We start from the raw sequence: 23,464 nt of genomic DNA, 5'->3' as shown, positions 1-23,464 counted from the left end.
GAGTTTATTGATCATAACACTAAAATAATTCAGTATTCTTGTTAAAGTTAATCCTGTCAGCAGGAGTTACACTTGCACTCTTTCTCTCTCAATCAAGTAAGAAAAACACCTGCAAAGTAAGCCTGTGTGACCTGTCAGCAGGTCTAGTTCAGTAAAGGATTCATTGCTTCAAAGTAACATGTTTCTACGGGTTGGGGGGTTCATGGTGGTTGTCAAGGGGATCAATAAACCTATCTTTTATTTTTTGGATAATGTTTTTGAGTATGATGGTTGTCTTTTTGTGGAGGTGCCACAGCTCTGTTTGGTTGTTGTGCGAGTTCAAGTTTGCTGCAGCCTGCATGTTGTATGTTTTTGTGCTTAATTTGGGCTCACTGCAGCATCGCCTCCTTCCTTTTAGATCATCAGTACTATATCATGCTTTCTAAGCTAAAACGGGGCCTGATTTGGCAGATGAGTAAAGGCACTGAACGCTGCCTGGTCCAATCCTGCTCAGTGGGACATTGAAGTAGGGGAAGAACGTTACATTTTATTGGTGTAAATATTAACAAAATAAACATGTTTAAACTACTGTGTGATAAGTCGTATATATTGTATGCCAAGTGTATTTTTTTTTTTTTTTTTTTTTTTTTTTTTTTTTTTTTTTTTTTTTAGCTTTTAGCTTTTAGCTCAGCTTCGTATTCAGCAAAATATCTTCCTCGGTATGAAGAGCAGGTTTTACCTAAATAATGATTTGGCTGTTCTTTTTCTTTTTCTGAGCTATTATTGAAAGTGCTTTTGGGAGCTCTTTCAACCCAAAGGCGGTTTGATCACCTCAGTGATTTGAATGCTGATGGGTGACTGATAAAATGTGCTCTGTTTTCTGTTTAATATGTTATTGTAAGGTGTCGGAAGAAAGAAAATCAAGCTTGTAAAAGCCGTTAGGAGCCAAAATATTTAATGGGCGCTGTGTTTTATACATCGGGGTGTTGCGTCTCTGTTTTTTCTTTCTCTCTGTGCTCTGTGTTGACCCATGTCTCCTGTGGCGTGTTCTGTCCTGCAGTGCGGACGGGTGAGGTGATGGGGGAGTTCGGACGGCTGTACGAGCAGCAGTATGTCGTGGCTCTCTTTAATAAGGTTCGTTATGATGTGGAAGGAGGAGGTGGGCCTCAACCTCAGCTACTGCACCGCAAGGTAAGAGTTCTGCTCTCCAAAAAAAAACCTAGCTTGACCAATAGTTTGACCAATAACCAGCCATCATTAATCAGCAATCCTAAAATCAAGGACACGACCCATCAGAATGTTAGTATTGAGTGTGTGTGTGTGTGTGTGTGTGTGTGTGTGTGTATATATATATATATATATATATATATATATATATATATATATATATATATATATATATATATATATATATATATATATATATATATATATATACACACACACATATATATATATATATATATATATATATATATATATATATATATATATATATATATATATATATATATATATATAATCAATCACACTCACTGGCCACTTTATTAGGTACACCTTGCTAGTAAAAGGTTTGACCCCGTTTTGCCTTCAGAACTGCCTTAATTCTTCGTGCCATAATTTCAACAAGGTGTTGGAAACATTCCTCAGAGATTTTGGTCCATATTGACATGATAGCATCACGCAGTTGCTGCAGATTTGTCGGCTGCACATCTATGATGCAAATCTCCCGTTCCACTACATCCCGAAGGTGCTCTATTGGATTGAGATCTGGTGATTGTGGAGGTCATTGGAGTGCAGTGAACTCATTGTCATGTTCAAGAAACCAGTTTGCGATGATAGCTTTGTGACATGGTGCATTATCCTGCTGGAAGTAGCCATTAGAAGATGGGTACACTGTGGTCATAATTCTCACCCTACCATCTGAGTGTCACAGCTGATATCGAGACTCGTCAGACCAGGCAACATTTTTCCAGTCTTCTATTGTCCAATTTCGCTGAGCCCTTGCGAGTGGTAGTCTCCTGTTCTTAGCTGACAGGAGTGGCGCCCGGTGTGGTCTTCTGCTGCTGTAGCCCATCTTCTTCAAGGTTCGATGTGTTGTGCGTTCAGAGATGGTGTTCTGCATTCCTTGTTTGTAACAAGTGGTTATTTGAGTTCCTGTTGCCTTTCTATCATCTCAAACCAGTCTGCACATTCTTCTCTGACCTCTCACATCAACAAGGCATTTTTGTCCATTCAACTGCCGCTCACTGGATATTTCCTCTTTTTCGGACCGTTCTCTGTAAACCCTAGAGATGGTTGTGCGTGAAAATCCCAGTAGATTCTAGTTTCTGAAATACTCAGACCAGCCCATCTGGCACCACCAACCACGCCACGTTCAAAGTCACTTAAATCCCCTTTCTGCCCCCATTCTGATGCTCAGTCTGCACTTCAGCAAGTTGTCTTCACCACCTCTACATGCCTAAATGCAGTGAGTTGCGGCCATGTGATTTGACTGATTAGCTATTTGTGTTAACAAGCAACTGATAAAGTGGTGTGGGTATATAATGCATATGCATGCGCCAATGGGCTGGAAACTATGGTTTCATTATTACATGAACAAATAAAATGCTGACAAAATGACAGGAATATACAATGTCCGAACTTTAAAATACAGAACTTTTGCTATATTTATCATTCATTTCATTTAGAAATGATCATAAATGTCAAGACCACAACAAGCTTTGGCTCTCAAAAGCCTCAGTAGGCTCCATGCATCACACTTTCTCTAAAAAAACAAAAAAAAACAAAAAAAAAACAGACAACACCGTATCTGTCTTATCACATGAAGATGTGTATTTTTAATGCGGTACATTGCTCTAGCAGTCCTCCTCTCCAAAAGTGCTCTGGAACACCACTGTGTTTAGCTGTGAGCTTCTCTTTTAGTGGGCTTATCTAGCACTGCCAAATGCCTTTTGCACCCTCATGTGTGCAATTTAAAAATGTTCCTCAGTTTGATGAACCCACTCATTTAAGTAGAAAGTGTTGATTTTGCTGTAAATAAATTCCAATTAAAAAAAAAAATAGCATTGGTGGATCAGTTGTTTATTTTGTGGTAAATTGGTTGATCATTTCCATCCCTTTTGGCATGTTAACACATCTTAAATGTAGTTAGGAATGCCTCATAATTTTCAAAAGTTTAGATTGTAATGAATGTCTAAGCAATCAAATAATAAATTTTGACTTCTGATAAGCAAATGAGCTTCTCTTTAATGTAATACATTCTTGTATTAAGAATCGATGAGATGTCCAAAGACTACTGCAGCCATCTAAAGGCTCTTTTCAAATATGTTGCACAAAGATGAATCAAATGAGTTGTGTATTTGTGTCTCTTGAATATCTTCAGATGCCTACATCTCCAATAAATCATATGTTTATCTAAAAGTCTGAAATAATCATTTAAGTCAGAGACATAGGGTCAGATTTCAGATGTCTTCCTTTCTCGTGTCTTTGTGTTAAAATCTCATGCGCAGGCTCAAAAGGAAGGTCAAGCTTGGTGTGTTGTACTCGGATACAACCAAATAATTCTGTTCTTTACATTTCCACTAGAGGTCTTGAAATTTAAGAGAAAAAAATGGTAGTAATTAATCATTTTGTTTTATGAAATACTAGATATGTTTCAGTGAAGAGGTTTTCATTTACCAAGCTTCATTTTTTTTCCTGTGTCCTTTTTTCTTGTCTTTTCCTCTCCATTGATTTATTTACTACTCTCCTTCAACAAACCTTCATAACAGCAACCATTTGAAATGGCATTTAGGCCAATTCCTGGATTATGTTGAGTTTTGCCTCCTGTTTTGTCGTGTATCTTTGGCAAGTTAGAGGCTTTTGACTTGTTGTCCATAAACCAGTTCTTTGTAAAGCAGTTCAGTAGAAGAGGTTTATTTGCCTGAACTTTGAATGTCATTTGTGTGAGTGCTTTAATTTACATCACCTCTCTTAATGTGAACTGCTTGTACTCTTTGTTGTCTCTAATGCTGCGGTAAAGGTTGCATTAATTCATTTTGTTCAGGTTGGGCAGATTTGTGTGTTTTTTGTTGTTGCACATTCCACTTATAGACTTTCATCTCATGACCGTGCACACACACACACCATCTGTAGTTGAGTAGATGTTTAAGTAAACACAACTCTGCACTAAAGTGCTTCCAGTGCAAACATCTCTGCTTACAGTATAATTTGGGAAAATGATCCTCTAGAAGCCAAAGGAGTAAATATTAGTCATTTCTTATTCTGAGCTGGAACGGGGTGCATCTTGTGATTGATTTCGGGTCTTCTTTTGCCTTTTGTGATGTTTCTAGGTGCCACTTGAGAACAAGTCTATTTTCTCAGGCTCAATCTACCAGTACTTGGAGGAAAACAAAAAATGGCGGAATCGTTTTCTGTTCGTTCCAGACACCTACAACATCAGCTACTATGAAGGCAAACAGGTGAGAACTTACTGAACTTTAGTGAGTCTTGAGCAGATGATTTTAACTTTGGCAATAAGTGTTAGAACCCTACAACATCTGGCTTCACTCTTAAAGGGGCCCTCAAGCCAAAATGAAACCTGCACTGGTCACTGCATCTGTTGTAAACATGCTTACTTGCATCCTGCAGTGACGTTTTCTGGTTTACAGACTAGGATCATCATTTGATGCATCTTGAAGGTGTAACCTGATATTTTAGGTGTATGACCGTCATAACTGGCTTCATCATTCCAGTGAATTGCTTAAACAAACCTTTTTGGTTCTTGTTCAGAATCTCCCTCTTCGGGCTGATTTTCAGCTTGCGCCGTACTTAGGTGTCTGCACCTTAGAATTTTGTTTGTTTGCTAACTGAAGGTTTTGCATTTCACCTATAATGTTAACACAAAGCTGGAGTTATATTCTAATTCAACAGCTTCTTGTTTGAATTAACCCATTCTGCCTTAAGTGGTGTAGCCGGCATTATAATAACAGCTGCACCATTTAAGGTGGAACGGAAAAATTCAAACAAGGAGATGGCGAATTGGAAGCCAACTTCAGCCTCATACCTGTAACTTGAAACAAGCAAGAAACAAAATGAGCAGAATACGAGCTGGATGGATGTTATACTAGCATGCTATTTTCCTTTTTTGTGGGGTGCCAAAATAAAAAAATTCTGCAGTGCCTCAAAATTTAGGACTGAAGCAGAAGTATGAAGATAATCACAAACTGTGCTGGGCCTTTTAAGGCTGGAATGCCCTTAAAAATATGTGCCAAAAGGGGATTAATGGAAGAGACACCACCCTAGAGGCCCATTCTATTGATGGTTCTATAAATAACTATTTTTGTAAACGTGGTGTAAATGAGTGTGGAGAACCCTTTAAACATTTTAATAACCTCCACATAATGTGAGTGTTCAGCACCATTTAATCGTTTTTGTTTTCTAAAACTGTATGTCCCAGCCTGGAACAATTTAACAACCTTCATTTTTAAGAATGTGTGAAACAAATTAAACAGTGTAGATTTGGAACAGAGTGTGAAACGATATGTGACAAATAAAGTAGAAGTATGAGGTCTCAAATATCAGTGTCTGTTTAACTACAGCCCATAACTGTATACACATCTGTTTCCCATCAGGCTCATGATCGAGGTCTCCAACCCAAAGGAACAATCAACTGTGCTGGTTATAGAGTGCTGACCTCCATGGAGAAATACCTGGAACTTCTTGAATCAAGCCTCCCAGGTGAGCACTAGACTGGGGTGGAGAAATGGAGGGATGGGGAGGGATGGTGAAAAAGGAAGAAATAGTTGGGGGGGGGGGGGTAGTAGTAGTAATACCTAACCCCCCACTCTCATCCCAATTGTGGTCCGTTAGCGAAGATAAAACGTTTGCTTCTCTAGTTAGCAGCTGTTTCTGATTTTATCTATGCAAAATACTTTGGTCAGTGTTCATAGATAACATTGTGTCATACAGTGTCAGAAATGGAATAAGCAGGTTTGAGATTACTGGATGTGGTTTGAGATAAGTGTGTTAAGGCTGCATCGCTACCATTTTTTTTCAGTCTGAGTACATACTTTTTATTAGTGCTCGCTGATAAAGTCCACTCCTGTACCAAGTAACCTACAACCCCAATTCCAATGAAGTTGGGAGGTTGTGTAAAACATAAATAAAACAGAATACGATGATTTGCAAATCCTTTTTAACCTATATTCAATTGAATACACTACAAAGACAAGATATTTAATGTTCAAATGGATAAACTTTCTTGTTTTTTGCAAATATTCCCTCATTTTGAATTTGATGCCTGCAACACATTCCAAAGAAGTTGGGACAGGGGCATGTTTACCACTGTGTTACATCACCTTTCCATTTAACAACACTCAATAAGCGTTTGGGAACTGAGGACACTAATTGTTGAAGCTTTGTAGGTGGAATTCTTTCCCATTCTTCCTTGATGTACAACAGTTGCTCAACAGTCCGGGGTCTCCGTTGTTGTATTTTGCGCTTCATAATGCGCCACACATTTTCAAAGGGAGACAGATCTGGACTGCAGGCAGGCCAGTCTAGTATCCACACTCTTTTACTACGAAGCCATGCTGTTGTAACACGTGCAGAATGTGGCTTGGCATTGTCTTGCTGAAATAAGCAGGACATCCCTGTAAAAGACGTTGCTTGGATGGCAGCAGATGGTGCCTTCACAGATGTGCAAGTTACCCATGCCATGGGCACTAACACACCTCCATACCATCAGAGATGCTGGCTTTTGAACTTTGCACTGATAACAATCCGGGCAGTTCTTTTCCTCTTTGGCCCGGAGGACACAATGTCCATGATTTCCAAAAAAATTTGAAACGTGGACTCGTCAGACCACAGGACACTTTTCCACTTTGCGTCAGTCCATCTCAGATGAGCTTGGGCCCAGAGAATCCGGCAGCGTTTCTGGGTGTTGTTGATATCTGGCTTTCACTTTGCATGGCAGAGTTTTAACTTGCACTTGTAGATGGAGTGACGAACTGCGTTCACTGACAGTGGTTTTCTGAAGTGTTCCTGAGCCCATGTGGTAATATCCGGTACAGAATGATGACGGTTTTTGATGTAGTGCTGCCTGAGGGATCGAAGGTCACGGGCATTCAATGTTGGTTTTCTGCCTTGCTGCTTACTTGCAGAGATTTCTCCAGATTCTCTGAATCTTTTGATGATATTATGGGCTGCAGATAATGAAATCCCTAAATTTCTTGCAATTGCACATTGAGAAACATTGTTCTTAAACTGTTGGACTATTTGCTCACGTAGTTGTTCACAAAGTGGTGAATCCCATCCTTGCTTGTGAACGACTGAGCCTTTCAGGGATGCTCCCTTTATACCCAATCATGACACTCACCTGTTTCCAATTAACCTGTTCACCTGTGGAATGTTCTAAACAGGTGTTTTTTGAGCATTCCTCAATTTTCCAGTCTTTTGTTGCCCCTGTCCCAAGTTCTTTGGAACATGTTGCAGGCATCAAATTCAAAATGAGTGAATATTTGCAAAAAACAAAGTTTATCCGTTTGAACATTAAATATCTTGTCTTTGTAGTGTATTCAATTGAATATAGGTTGAAAAGGATTTGCAAATCATCATATAATGTTTATATTGGTTTTACACAACGTCCCAACTTAATTGGAATTGAGGTTGTGCTTCAAATTGAGTCGTTTGTAGAGTAAATGAGTGAAATGTACCTTATCATTCACATCTAGCTGATTATAAATGACGTGTATTGGCTAGCTATACTGCATGATTGAGTAGTGCTGCAGTGGAGAAGAGCATTGGGCCATGATAGAAAGGTGCTTCTGTACAGCTGTAAATAAAGCATGCTTCATAGGTTTGAGGCCTGTTCAGTCAGTCTCAACATCTAAACTCACTTGTGGAGTTTTACATCTGAAGTCTGGTTTGGCTGGTTAAGCCAAATACACAGCCTATAAGCATATACACAGCCTCTCTACAGCATATTTTACAAAAAAAAAATCACAGTATTTAACATTTGTACCTCCTTATTATGTTCAGTCAAACAGAGTAAAGTTGGCATTTACAGACTTTGGTAGGAGATGACTAGTATTGGCCTTTGTCTGCCTGACCGTGTCACCATATTGGAGATTCAGTTGTGGTTGTGTGTTTGTAAACAGGCTAAATCACACAGTGTAGGTTTGCCGTGAATTTGTCAAGGTGAATAGTTTGAAGTGACCAGTAGCTTTGTGCCTGACCTCTATCGTTTCAGTAATACTTGTCTTATGAGTAGATCCTCCATCCCTGCAACTTGAGTCATTTGTTATTTAGCACAACAGCTTCTCTCCGCTTAGATCACTGGTATCGGCAGGTGTCGGAATGTTGGTATTGGTGAATTTTTAAGAGTACAAGTGGAAAAAGCACGATATCTCTTCAATATCAGTATCATCATCTCCAATGTCTGTACTGATGCATCTGTATGTGTGATAATTTAGGCATGTACATAAGGTTCCATTACTCATTACCTTCATTAGCCACTTTCTTATGGTGAAGGATGATGATGATGATGATGATGATGATGATGATGATGATGATGATGATGATTCAGAGCACATCTGGCTGCAGATCTCCTTGGTCACTTGCTCATACAGGTTTGTGTGTGTGTGTTTCCCAGGTGTGAAAGCTAAAGTGGGCAGCTCCCCCTTCCTGAAATGTGCAACACAGTTCCCACTCATTATGTGGCATCCATATGCGCGCCATCACTACTTCTGCGTGTCCTCAGAGAAAGAGCAGCAGAAGTGGAGTGCTGTCTTTCAGGACTGTGTCAGACATGCCAACAACGGTGAGTGACCATTCGTCTCGACCGGGTATTGTGGTGAGAGAACATTGATGGGTGAAAACACAAAATGAATACAAGGTTGTGGATTCTGTCAAACTGATAAGACTGATGCAATGCTGCACTACAGAATTCCACATAAAGTGAGAAATAGCATATTAAATGCCAGTTTTAGGCCAGAATGCCCTTTTAATGAAAGCATAACCATGCAAACTTCGTTTCAAAAGAAGGCGAGCTGTTCCCAAATGTTCCCTATTTAGCCTTTTTACACTCACGTGTTGGGTGAAGTGGGACTTATGCCAGGACCTCATTACTGTAGGTTATCTAATTACATCAGAACATCAGGCACGTTTGATTAATCTGTGCATTCTATTCAGACAACAGGCACTTTCTGACAGCCGTTTATCAAATAGGAAATGTGATCAGAGCTTAGGTGCAGTGAAAAGCATTCCTTTTTACATGCACGAGAGCACAAAGAATTGTGTAGCTCAAGGCTATGAGTGAGAACAGGGTGACGGGAGAGGAGATCAGCACACACTGTAAGGGAGCTTGGCCATTGATCACGTCACCCTAGAGCTGCATTATATTAGTTACAGACTGATGGAGTCATCAGAGTCTCAGAAAAGGCCAGACAGTAAAAATCTCTTTATACTGAACAATACCAAACTATACATAGCCTTTTGAAGTTTTGCAAACACTTGGAAAGTGGATAATGAATGAACTGGTCTATCAGGCTCTGTTTCTTAATGTAAAACAGTAGAGTTCAATGCACGCATAAACATTATGCAAATAGCCAAGTAACATTTGCTGATTCTTTCAGATGTTCTCATTTTAATGGATGTTGTATTTCTTTTCAATTATCAAATTTAACTTATAACAGCTGTGCTAATGTTACTTCACATTAAACTGGATCTGTGTTTCCTCATGGGGGAATATCATCAAAGTTCACTTAAGTTTTGTCATTAGTTATTTTTGGCTGCAAAGATGTTCATATGCATCTGTTTTCAAATGCCTGCAATAATCCGACATGCTGAAAGTGACTGTATACCTAAAGTAGGCCTGTAAACATGTAGTTCTTCGTCAACAAAGCTTTGGTGGCCCTCCAGCCAAAATGAAAATTTGAATGATGCTAAAACAAGTTTTAAGACTTGTACAGACATAATGTTTGAATCTAATGCATCTAAAGCACTTTAATGTAATGCGTTTCTGTTTTGAAGTCATTTAGAGCAGTTTCTCTTAGTCAGTTCAAGGTTTTGATATGACAGCAGAGATATGCTGCTTTTCCTGCACAACAGCTTTTTGGTCTACATCTAGAATTGTACTGTAGTCTCAGCACAGAAGCATTGGAATATTTTTTGATCCCACTGACACTAGCACAGGGTTTTCCTCTCGTGCCGTGTGGCTGTGTCATTGCACACGCTCGCACATGCTTCATGAAACCGTTCATTTTGTCTTTTCTAAACACAGTGACTGCAAACATTGACCTACTGGGTTCTGAGCCTTGTTATTGTTACTGAGAAACGTTCCTAAATCACCTCCCCCACACTCAGAGAAATAACAGACCAACTGACTCCTGTTATTCTGAGAAGCTGTCATGCCATCTAAACAAGCCCAGGCTTGTTATTGTGCTTGTTTAGATATCTAGAGCCTTCCTACATTACATTAATTCACAGCTACAGCTGTTTATCAGTTGAACTTGAGGACTCAAACATATTGTTTAAAGATGACCTTCTCAGTTAATATGCAGTGATTAGTAGGAAGTTGCATTATGATGTTCCTGCTCTCTTTTAAATTAGGAAATAAAGGCTTAAGGGTACATTTTATATGCATGTTGTGGCCAAATGAGCTTTTTAAAGGCTTCATAGCTTCTTTTTCCACCAAAGAATATTTTTGAAGCTATGAAGAAATGACCCGAACCCCGGAGAAGCGGAAGAGGATGGATGGATGGATGGATGGATGGATGGATGGATGGATGGATGGATGGATGGATGGATGGATGGATGGATGGATGGATGGATGGATGGAATGTGCATGGTTTTGCAGTTGTTTAGTTAAATCCATTTTAACCATTGATCATTGAAGTCAGTAGGTAACTCACTTACTAATATCAATAGTGACTAGAGTTTGACCAATATAGTGATTTGGCAGATAATATTAACCATTGAATCAGTTTTATCATCATTGATGAAAATATTGGCTATTAACATCACCAATATCGTTGATATTGTCCGTTCACTTTTTGAATTTTTAGCCTATTAAAATTGGTAACAGTATTATCCACACAATTTTCATATTCGCTCAGCCCTAATACTGATGGCCCAATTCCAACAAAAATCATGTTTGCATTAATGTACTAAAGATGTATTATAAGGTACAACATTCCTGTAAAAGCTCTCAACGTAGTACATTAGCGACTTGCTGACATTTCTTGCTGAAATCTGAGTCTTGGGGCCTCCTGGATATAATTACTCTGTCTCATCCCATCTGTCTTACTGTATCTGTGGGAGGAATCTTAATAGCACATGAAGGCAGCTCTTTGGTTTTGTAAGTTGATGGGCTATAAATTCTAGTGCTGAAGTTTCTCTAACTCTCTCTGCTGGAGTCCAGATTCCATTGAGTGGTCACAGCTGGCCCTTCATGCTGCTGGGTTAAAGGCTGCAGAGAGAATGCATATTAGCAATGAGTGAGGAGGGTCAGGGTGTCCTCTTCAAGTAATAGTTCATCAGCAATATAATTTCCACACTTTTCTCTTTACCCCAAATACAGTTAATCAGCCAGGACAGTATTTAGTGTCAAGTTTGCTTCTTTAGTTGTGCACTGGGGCTAAACTCTATAGACAAAAGTATTGAGACACACCTCCAAATTATTGAGTTTAGGTGTTAAAGCCACACCCATTGCTAATAAGTGGATAGGGGTGGGGTGAGGGTGTAAAGCATGCCACCAATAGACTCTGGAGCAGTGGAAATGTATTCTGTTGAGTGACGAATCACACTTCTCTCTCTGACAGTCTAATGGATGAGTCTGGGTTTGGTGAATGCCAGGAGAACTTTACCTGCCTGACTGCATTGTGCTGTAAAGTTTGGTAGAGGAGGGATAATGCTGTGGGTTTGTTTTTCAGGGGTTGGCCTAGGCCTCTTAGTTCCAGTGAAGGGAATTCTTAATGCTTCAGCAGACCAAGACATTTGGACAACTGAATGCTTCCAACTTTGTGGGAACAGTTTGGGGTGAAGAACCTGTTCTGTTCCAGCCTGACTGATCCCCAGTGCACAAAGAAAGGTACATAAAGGCAAGGTTGGGCAAGTTTGATGTTGAACAACTTGACTGGCCTGCACAGGGCCTAGACCTCAACCCAAACAGACACCTTTAGGATGAACTAGAATGGAGCCCTCTCGTCCAACATCAGTGTCTAACCTCACAAATGCTCTTCTGAATGAATGGGCAAAAATTCCCACAGACCTATGTTAAAATCTTGTAGAAAGCTTCCCAGAAGAGTGGAAGCTGTTACGGCTGCAAAGGAGAGGCCAACTCCATATTATTGAGCTCCTTTGGATGTAATGTGTGGATGTCCTGATACTTTTGTGTTCATACTATAGTGTATGAACCTATTGTAGCTAAAAATTTATGGAAGCTTCTGAACTTTTGAACTTCATTTCTTCTTTTTCCAAGAGATTGCAACACCCATTATTTCTATAAACAATCTGAAAGGTTGACTTATCATACCACAAAATACATTTTCAGTGTCCATTTCAAGTCAACAGTGTTTTAGATGTTGTTGACATATGGCTTGGGCTGTGCATTCTACAGTCTTAACTTGTATTTCTACAAGTGTAATATCTATTCACAATGGCTTTTCAAAATCTTTCCAAGCCCATATAGTGATATCAACCACAGAAGCATGCAGGTTTTTAATGCAGCATCATCTGAGGACTATACACAGAGATGTCTCCAGATTCCCTTGATTAAGTGACCCTTATGAGTCCCAAAACAGGAAAACGTCACCTTTTGCATTTAACCCATCCGTGAAGTGAAACATACTTACTAGAGAGCACACACGCACTCTTGGGGCAGCGAATACACTTGCCTGGAGTAGTGGGCAGCCCTGTCCGCAGTTGAGGGTTAGGTGCCTTGCTCAAGGCAGTCATGTACTGTCAGCTCTGGGGATTGAACCGGCGACCTTCCAGTCACAAGGCTATTTCTCTAACCTCTAGCCCATGACTGTCCTGATTTATTTATTGCAATCACTCACTGGGGAAAGTTGTGCTTAAACTGTTTATTATTGAATTATTCGCTGACACACTGTTTTGTCAGAGTGGCTAGGCTCATCACCTCCTTGCTCATAAAAGACTATGCCTTTCCTGGATGCTTCTTTTATACCCAAACATGATTGCATGTGTTTTTTGTTTGTTTTGTTTTTTTTAGAACAAGTTGCAGGTATCATTTTCAAAAAACAATGAGTTTTATTGCATTTCACATATTATCTCAGCTTTTTTGTAGGTAACAGGTTATTTAACCCCTCAGAACTGTTTGAGGGAAGAGTGTGGTGCATGCGTGTGGTTTCCACGATGCTACTGGCATACCTACTTGTAACCTACATAAGCTTAAACTCTAGTGGGAAAACTACAGAAAGCAAAGCTCAGAAACTGAACATGTCTTGGGGGATCTACAGCTTTTGGGGAATGTTAAGTGAAATATGTGCTTTCTTGGGTTTTAAATAAGATTTAATGCTGTTAAGCACTATTTCAGAGATGTGCACAGACATGATTTGCATGTTTAAAAGTACAGCTCTCTGGCCTTGGTGACTTTGACTCCCTTTTCCTGGTTGATGGCTCATGCAGGGGTCAGATTAGGCCACCTGCAGCTGCAGCGTTGTATGTATGACCACAGAAAAGGGAAGTGGGTTGAGTTTGCTGGTCTTGGCATGCTTTGTTGAAGATGCTGCTAGGAAGGTGAATGATTTTGTTCTCCTTTTTCAGAGCTAATGTGGGATCGAATTAAGGGTCTTTCAGTATTGCAGTAAGACACAGTTCCTCCCAGATGATCATGTGTTATGCAAATCTGTTCTGTTCCGTAAAACTAGATCAGTCATGACATGGTAGATTAAAACATGCCTGTTTGATAAGTCTGTAGGTAGTTGGTCATTTGTCTAACGATTCATATTAATAATAAGCAATAGTGCCTGATAAACACACCAATTTGTGTTTCTCTGGTTTCCAGATATGTTATTTGGATTCTGAAAGACTATGCAGAAATTTGAATTGGGTTCAGTTAATTTATAACTTCTAGCCGTTTGTAAAAATTGAGCTAGATTGCTTTATTAGTAATGTAATTTGCAGGTACAGCTATGTGTTCATGCTTATAGAGCCAGTTTCCCACCATAAGCCTTGTTTGTAAAACCAGCCCAGAAACTGATAATTGCTTTATATTGTTATTAACTATAGTCAGAGATGAATGTTTAAACACTCCTGGTGAAATGTCATGGTTTGGTTTTCTAAGTGAGGTTTAGGTTAACAGATCCTCTACAGAGAACAGACCTCTGCACATTTTAATGCATAGTTACTGTTTATTTACGGGGGGAAAAATGTGGCATATGCAAAAGGCACATGTTCTTCTTTGTTTTCCAATGTCAAACTAACCAAGCAATAGAAATGATGTACTGAAATTGGCAGAAAATGCCAGGCTCAGAAAATCAGTAAAACCACCTAGAAAATCAATAAAACATAATATGACTAGAGGTACTCAAACTTTTGCATCAAATGTAGTAGGATTAGTTTCCTTCTCTGGAAAGTGATACTTCTCATGTGAGGCAAGTTTAGATGTCCATGTAAGAAACCCAGCTTTGTGATACAGAGCAACACCTTTAGATCTAAAATCTGAGCAGTAGACTGTAGTTGTGCTGGTGATTAATTAATTGAAACTGTAGTTGCATTTTACATATAAATCAGATGTTTAACAAAGTCAATCAAATACCTGTTGCAGGATAATTTCAGTGAGTATTAGTGTTATTTAAAATATTTTCAGTATTCATGATTTGCATAGTATCACACAGAAAACCAGTCACTGGTATCATGAAATGATGGGTTTCATACTCTCTCTTACCTGTAATACAGTGTGAATAGCTCTTACTCTGGTTTATGCATCAATACAAAGACTCCTTTTGTTTTTATTTTGTCTCCATAGTCACTCCATAGCGGTCAGTCATTCACGAATAACTGATGGCTAATTATGACTTTGTCTCATCCGATGATGCAACTTCCTTTCTTTTGCCTTGCTGTAATGCAGAGGGCGTTGGTGGAGGATTACAGCCACCATTTAAGTTCAGTAATTGTGTTCAGGAAGTTGTTCTTGGAAAAGTTTAGCAATTGATGTAAACTGAGTATATGTTGCTCACATTGAGTCTCTGTTTCACTTGATCTGTTTATTTTTATCGTACTTCACAAAATAATTACGATTCCTTGAAGTAGGAACCCAAGAACAAAGGCAGCATTTCAAGTTATGGAGAATGCAGTCGTGGCCAACTGTCCAGACTCTACTATGAAACATTTTCAAACTGTATGTTCAAATGCATGAAAGCCAGTTGACTTGGGTGGTTCTACAAAACAAACTTTAAATGTAGAGCTTTTACATTATGTGGTGGTTCTTTTGAAACTAAATTTTTTGAGCTTCCTCACACATCATATTTACAAAAATAGTTATTTAAAGAACCATTTATTAAAAGGTTCTTGGGGAAACCGAACTGATCTTTAAGACATCACCCAAAGAACCCTTTTTGGCACATACCGCATGTAATTAGAACCGTAATGCTTCTGATTGAACTTGTTTAAATGTGAACACCTGTGATGTCTGTGGTTTTGTAAAGCAGCAAACGAAAATGTAAGCAGGCTAAACTGAAAGCATGAGCTGGCCACGTTTTCTGGGCCTTTTGCAGGTTTGGCTGCAGCTTCATGTAAAAATGAATTACCCAGAGCGATCTCCTGCTGCTCTCCACAAATAAGCAAATGTGAGTTGTAACTAAATCTGGGAAGCACATACTGAAGAATCTGGACATATCTGATGTTTCAGCAAAGAAAGGCCATCCCGGGATGACCAGGCTGAGCTGGACTCTCTCAGCGGCTAACCTGAAGTGAGCATGGGGTCTTGTTATTGCTGGAATTGCATCTGGGAAGAAAAAAACTGGCAAAACAGAACATCTTCAAGCTTTGTGTGGGATATGCGAGAAGTGCTTCTCAGAAACCTAATATCTGAAGTCTGTGGCCCAGTCCAGCAATGGTCCAGTGCTTTCCCTGCTCTGCCACATCTGATTCTGATTTCAGTTTGACCGCTAGCTGATGAGTTCTCTTGAATGTGCTAAGTGAGTTGATCACAGTTACTTCAAACTTGGCTGATTTAGCCAAAAGCTGGAGTCTAAAGTTGGCTTCTTTAGTGCTGCACTGTGGCTGTGAGGCTAATAAAGCTGACAAGTAACAGAAGCTTGTATCTCATGCAAACTGCATGCGTTACACTTGCCTCAGACCACACTAGGAGTGTAATGATGCACATCATGGTACATTAGGTTTTCAACACAGCAAAAACAAAGAGCCTGAATATGTGCCTTCTGTTCATGTTCATATGCTAATGTGTGCACATTTATAGAATACACTCACACTAGGGTTCATGATTCAGTACAGTTTTTGATTCTGAGATCAAGGGTGAATTCAATTTTCAGTATTTTATGTTGGGGAAGCTTAAACTGCAGAACTCCAATTAATTCAGAATTCAATGAATTCTGATTTGGCTCAGGTTAATAAATAATTCTGAAGTACTTTTTCAAGTACCCTTTGCTGTGTAATGTTTGTCATATGCTTCCATTAACATGTCATGGAAGATGTAATTTGTTGTCATGACTCGATTATAACCAGTAAATGTCAAGACAGATGGATTATGGTACAGGGATGTTCCCTGGATAAAGATACGGAGATGTACCCTTGAGGGTACCACCCCAGTGACAAGACGGGTCCTACCCCAGTGACGGATTCATATGTTGTGTTTTTTTTTTTTTTTTTTTTTTTTTTTGGTTTGTTTGTTCTGGGAGTACCAAGTGTTATCACTTTTTAAATACCTGCTGTGCAACAAAATAAACCCCAAAAATCACAGTCCCTAGAATCTATGCGCTCTTCAACCCAGTCATTTGACTGTGAGTAGGTGCATAATATAAACCCTCCGCTCCATCCCACTCACCTTACTCTGATGGGAAACATGGAGGTGATCAGTTTTGGTCGTTGATGAAAGATGATAAATGAGAGAGGGGCAGAGGAGAGCAAGAGGCATATCTGTGGTATAGTTTAACATTATATGGTTTCAAACTCGACTTTTCAGTGCTGTATTGACATTGCGGTCTAAAGCTGGAGCAGAGTGTTAAATCATGTCATGTGGTTTCTAACGCTGTCTGACCGAATTCAACTGTGCTTTTGTCTGTTTTTGGACAACAGTGTGTCATACCGTTTCACAAACCACATAAGCAAGCCTGTTTGAGATCACTCAAAATAGCTAATGTAATGCATTGTGCCCTGCATGCTGACCTATCATACACTTGACTCAATGTGGTTTGGACCTGTCACTGGGGTGATACCCACAAGGGTACATCTCAGTACCTTTAGTACATTTGGGGCACATAATTGTACCATAATCCATTGAAATTATATTATCTAAGCTGTATTGACTCAAACCCCATCTCGTCTCCAGGCCTTTTATTTTGTTGTTGTATTTTAAAGCATTAGGATATGAAAATATATATAAATATAAATACTTTTCACCTGGAAAAACTTATTTAAGGTCCACAGTTGACCCATAAAACTACTGTTGTACCTTTTTAAGGGAACATTTTTTACATTATTTTTCTTAATTTTCTTTATTTTCTAACAAATGTAACAACTGATGAGGTATAAGCTTTGTGTTTGTAAGCTAGATTAGCCTTATAGCTCCAGTGCAAAACTAAAGAAGCTGACTTCTGACACCAAACTGACCAACTACATTAAGGGTGAGGGGAAAACTGTGCAAGCTTGTTTTGTCTCAACTATTTTTTTTTTTTTTTTTTTTAATTTATTTTTTTTTTTAAGCTGGATATGGATACAAAGTTGAGACAATGCTAGAACTGGCCAGTTCTTCATTGGTTCCATAGCCATTGTTTCTTTAGGCTAGTTCCTGTTAAAACTTACAAGCTTATAAACTGGTTTCAAGGCTTCACTGCTAGCTGTGAATCCAGTATTCTACACTAAATGCCTGAACCAGCAGTATAGTTTAGTGCATGTTTATTTACTGGTTTTCAGGTCTGGATAAAGCTGTGTTACTGTCTACACACTGGCGTCTTATTAAATTCTGGTATGTGACCACAGTTAATTATCCCAACCATGTGTCGTGCCAGTCAAGAGAAATTAAACTTGTGTTGGTACTGGCTGCACAGATGGGGCACATCTAGGTAACGTTTGGCTGAAGAGAATTGCCTTCAAGTGTTTTCATGATGTGTGCGGAGCCAGAATTCTTTGGCATTCACACAATTAGGTTATGAGAGGCACAATAAAGCAGGAATGCAGCAGGTCTGGTTAAAAAGCTCTTGGTATCCTGACACAGTGAGCCTCTTTTAATGACCAGAGGAGGTCATAGTAAAGCTTTAGAGAGGGACAGAGTGACCGGAGCTATGGAAATGGTTTAAATGCCTCTGCAGTAAACCAAGGGCATGTGAATGTGTTAAGAGATGGGGAGGAGAAGATGTGGCAGTGATTTTGCTCACTAGCACGGAGACATGCATGGGTGTGCGGTGCAGCTAAGTCCTTTTAGTCTAATGTAAGTTTTATGGAATGCCCAATAATATCAATCATATTGGTATTGGGAGATGGGTACATTTAATTTATTTGTTTGTTTGTTTATTTATTTTTGAGTATCCACACTGGGCCACAGTTCTCATATCTGCATGTCTCCAGTTTGTAGGCCTAGTGGTGCTTTAGACCAACTTAAAAGATGTTTTGTGTAATTGTCCTATCCATGCTCCGCCCTCAAATGCATTAGTTCTTAGCAAGTGTTGCGAGGTTGGACAAGCTCTACAGAACTGCATGACAAATTGTAGCACACACATTAGATTTTGCAAAAATATGTAAATTTGGCCTCTGCCAAAAATGCCCCCAAACTGGACAACGCTGCTGTACCTAAGTAAACTAGATAGCAACTGGTTAATTTGTATATCCAGCAATTAAATGAAGTTAAAGAACCACATTAAATTTGGGTAGTTTGACAGCACCTTGCAACAGTAGCTAAGAAAGAACATGTTTGTGGACAGAGAATTTATGGATTGGTCAGGAAGACTCTAATCTCTTTATGCTCACGCTCCTCTACCTTTACTCAAGGTCTCAAACATGCCCTGTCGACACAAACACGGTCATGCAGTGCTGATGTGGAGTTCTGGACTTCCTGCCTACACGCCTCCTGCTCCACACCCAGCCAAACTTCCCCTCTTTGTCAGAACCCATGCTTTAACTAACACGCACACACTTGCACATGTAAACGTACACACACACACACAAACATGTATGGTAAAGCTGGTATTTTATTCATGCATATAAAGTAGTTTTGACTACCAACTCAACAACATACACAAGCAGTTTAAAACAATAATCAGCAGCTGGTTGATTGTTGTTTAGTTTCTCAGCTGTAGCTAAAGCTGCCTTGTAACCATAGCAATGTTTAGACCATAAATCACCATCGCAGACAAATAGACACTATTTCCCAAATGAGTAGTAGGCTGTGGTCATTGCATCTTGTGTATGTGGGAGGTGGGGGGGATGTAGGGTGTGGGTTGTGGGTGTGTAGGTCATATGTTGAAGTTGCATTGAGGGCAGTATAGGGGTGTGTATGTGGGATGTAGGGTGTGTGTGGGGCTGTGGTGTAGGGTGTATAGTGAAGTTGCATTTGAGGGCACTAAAGGTGTAGGGGGGTGTGTGTGTGTGTGTGTGTGTGTGTGTGTGTGTTGGGGGGGGTGACGCACAGTTTCACTTTCTGAAATGTACACAGACACACGTGTGTCACTCTTAGTTCTCTTCCTGTAAAGAGAAGTTTGCATTTACTGACACAGATCTGTGCTTTTCTCTTCCCGAATTTAAAAAAAAAAAAAGTCGAACATTTTTGATGTTGATGTGACGATGATTTTTCTCTTTTTCCTCTTTCTCTCCATTTTGTCATTTCCCTCTTTTCTCTTTCTGCATCCTTTCTTTTTGTCTTTTCCCACCTTTCCCTCCTTTGCATGTGTGCTCTCTCTCTCTCTCTCTCTCTCTCTCTCTCTCTCTCTCTCTCTCTCTCTCTCTCTCTCTCTCTCTCTCTCTCTCTCTCTCTCTCTCTCTCTCTCTCTCTCTCTCTCTCTCTCTCTCTCTCTCTCTCTCTCTCTCTCTCTCTCTCTCTCTCTCTCTCTCTCAGGTTTGTCAGAGGACTGCAAGGTACAGACTCCAGCCTTTACTGATGCAGTGCGGCTCTACCGGCAGGCTCGTGGTCAGTATGGCACCTGGGACATGATGTGTGGGGTTCCTCATCAGGTAAAAACCAATCCTGAAGGGGGTGATGGCACTCCCTATTTCATTTGTCCAAGGGGACAGTGTCTGAAATGTGGGCCTACTGTGTGTTTATGCTTTGCTTTTCTTTTTTTTCAGTAATGAGAGAATCCTGATTGTGTACCTGACCTACAGAACTTTTCATAATGAATGTTTCTGCACATGAACAATTTTCAAACAAATACTTTTTAAAGTGCTTTTTAAAACCCTTTCAGTACATTTGAACACTTCTGCAGTAGCATCTGATTTTACTTTGGTCACTGATAACTAGGAACGTTTGTTGTCCCCTGACCATTTGCCATTGTCCCTATTCTTGTCCCATTCTGTCCAAACACATTTTCAGCTTACGTAAAGCATAAAGCGTGTGTGATGAATTAACACACAGCAGGTCTGTAACTCTGTACTGCGCTTGAGGAAGGAGAGCGGGGAGGGTCAGACATATGGGTTATTACACTGAGACTGCTCTGAAGGTGTTACTAATCAGGTCATAATAGGTTACAAATAAACAGCTCCCAGTGACCCACTTCTGCAGGTCTTTGTAAAAGGCCTTTGTCAGATGACTCTGGGCTAGTGGCAGGGTGTGGTCCTCTGTGTTCTATAGAGCAGTGTCTTTATCAGGAATTACACTCCTTCATTCTTTGTTTCCAGCATTTACCATATCAGGGCTGTTTGGGGACGGAGGGGACCTTGGGTCTCAAGTAATAATTTTTCAGGAAGAAAGAAAAACATTCTTAATTTTGATGGAAAGTGGGTGTGAGAGAGTTTAATTGTAAGTGATATTGAAACCTTTCAGTAGACCTCATGTCATCATTCTGTAGTGTGCAACATGCTTATATTAGGAGCTCTGGGTCGAAGTAGTTTTCCTCTATAGGAGAGTGCTGTTGCACCCTGTGGTAAAGAGAGAAATGTTCAGTGTTCCAAAGCTAACATTCATGTACATGTATGTACATTTTTTTTTTTTTTTTCTCCCCTGAATATCACTGGATCCTCTGAATTACAATGTCAGTAAAAGTGGTGAAATGTGGATGTTGCTTCAGACGAGCTAACACATCATAAGACTGGCAACCTCACCAAAATACCCCAAACAAGCCAGTACACTTTATTAAATGTTCTAGTTAGGTTTCTTTGGCAGTAATTGCCAACAGTTTGAGTTACTGGCATTTGGTGCAGTTGTGTGCAAAAGTTTATGCACCCCTGGTCAAATGATCTTTCTTTGATGTTTCTAAATATTAATATGGTAAAACATCCTTTACAGAGAACACAATTCTGCACATTTCAATGCACAATTTCTGTTTATTTGCTTATACTAACATATTGGGAGGAAAATATAGTGTGGCCTTTTACCACAGGCTGTTGCGTTCATTTTTCCCATGGAAAAAAACAGCTTAGGCCCAGAGTTCCTAACATGGCATTGACCCATGACTTCAGAGGTCTACTGGTCCATTCTTTGTGTGAAAAGTAGCTGGTGTTTTCAATGACCCACAAAAAGCAGAAAAAAAATCATTCCAAGGTTTTCATATATTGATGACGTACTGCAGGCCCGCCTCCTCCTTCATTAGCAGAAGTGAAACTTAGTATGAGTCACTTACTTCCTTTTAAGGCTAATCGGACCCAGATGGGCCCCAAGTAGTGCTGACCTAATGCCTCACAGCACACTTGAAGTAATCTGTTTATTTATGTCCTACAGGGTGGCTTTTTAGATCACTTCCCCTTATTGTACAAGGCCTAAGTTTGCATGTTGTTAGTGGCAGTGGGAAATATTTCTCCAGCAGTGCGAGCTTTCTGCCATAAGTACCAGTTCCACAGTTGAAGAGGGAGGTGTGTGTGTGTGTGTATATTTATATATGTGTATATATATTTAATATATTATAATTTTAACCCTTTTAATATGCACACTGTGAAATACTTTTTTCTCAGATCGGTCAAAAAGATTGTTAATTATAAAGGTTTATCAGATTGTTGAGCTAACAATTAAACTATTCAGAATGTTTTGAAAAATTGGTGGAATTCCTCTTGAGTGGATCTGAAATCACAGCGCAGCTTCTTTCCACACATTTCTGAGTGAGACTCTGAGCTAACTGAAGCATCCACTGAAAGACTGTGAAGCTGTGAAGCACTAACTGTCTATACATCCAATACACCTATAACACTTGCTTATGCACATCTAGTCTACGTTCAACACCTGTATCTACTGACTGCACATTTTGTCTGTCTTTTACTGTCTTTTGTCTTTACACTGTTTACTATGCATCTTTTATTACTGCACTGGAAAAGTAGCCCGATAGTGTTTTGTTATACTGTACTACCTTATATTGTATGATGACCATAAAGTTGAATTGAATTGAAGCTGTTCTATTACATCGCTTCAAAGAACACTTTACAGTAAAGGTGTATATTTCAGTCATATGGCTTTATGTAATATAACTATATGCCTAGCTGGTTGGATTTCCTCGCCCCACTGCTGCTAAAGCTGTTGTCAAGCGTTTCGTAGCCATGTGCAGTGTTGTTTTTCTGTTGAATGGTTTGTTGGCTTGCAGAATTGAGCAATGTTCTCTCAGCAAGATTCTCAGGCATGTTTGCTCCTGCTCTGTGGGTGTGTCAGGGACAGCTCAATCAGTGACCCGTTTTGCTTCTGCCCTTATTATAAATTATTATAATATACTAAATATACACAAATACTGTTTTAGAGCTCTTAAACTTACTTTGCATTACATCAGAGAAACGACCAAAACGCCTACATCACACAGATGGACAATTGTGTTGAGTAAAGATGTGGCCTATATATTATAATTTTACTAAAGCTTTTAAAGTCTCAGGGTCTTAAACTGAGATTATATCAGTCAGTAAAACAATGCTTGGGAAAAAAAAAAAGCAGAAAAAACAAACACAACAATAGTAGCCATATAAAATGATATCTGCTATCGAAACTTTTAGCTGCTTAAAGGGCCAGTATCTTACTTTTTTTCTAGTATTTTATTTTATACCTTGAGGTCCACTTACGACGCCTGTGTGCCCCCATCTCCCCCCAATCACCCAGCTCAATGCTAGTCAGTGCAGGCATCTGTTAGCTGACATAACAGAACTTGTGGTTGGCGCTTTGCTCTGAGTGCGTTTGGCTGTC

The 23,464-nt window shown here is 39.5% G+C and overlaps 1 protein-coding gene across 1 annotated transcript in view; it reads left to right on the top strand.

Annotated features, from left to right (window-relative positions):
- Positions 1–23,464, top strand: part of niban2b (niban apoptosis regulator 2b) — a 54,361-nt gene that overhangs the window by 14,704 nt on the left and 16,193 nt on the right. The window contains exons 2-6 of the mRNA XM_017691237.2: positions 1,040–1,170; positions 4,314–4,442; positions 5,595–5,700; positions 8,615–8,782; positions 20,213–20,328. Coding sequence (XP_017546726.1) covers positions 1,040–1,170; positions 4,314–4,442; positions 5,595–5,700; positions 8,615–8,782; positions 20,213–20,328 — 650 coding nt within the window. The remainder of the gene's footprint in view (positions 1–1,039; positions 1,171–4,313; positions 4,443–5,594; positions 5,701–8,614; positions 8,783–20,212; positions 20,329–23,464) is intronic.

Source organism: Pygocentrus nattereri, chromosome 20 (assembly GCF_015220715.1).
Source record: "Pygocentrus nattereri isolate fPygNat1 chromosome 20, fPygNat1.pri, whole genome shotgun sequence".
Taxonomy (NCBI): domain Eukaryota; kingdom Metazoa; phylum Chordata; class Actinopteri; order Characiformes; family Serrasalmidae; genus Pygocentrus; species Pygocentrus nattereri.
Note: the sequence above shows the minus strand (reverse complement) of the source record. Positions and strands in the feature narration are given on the sequence as shown.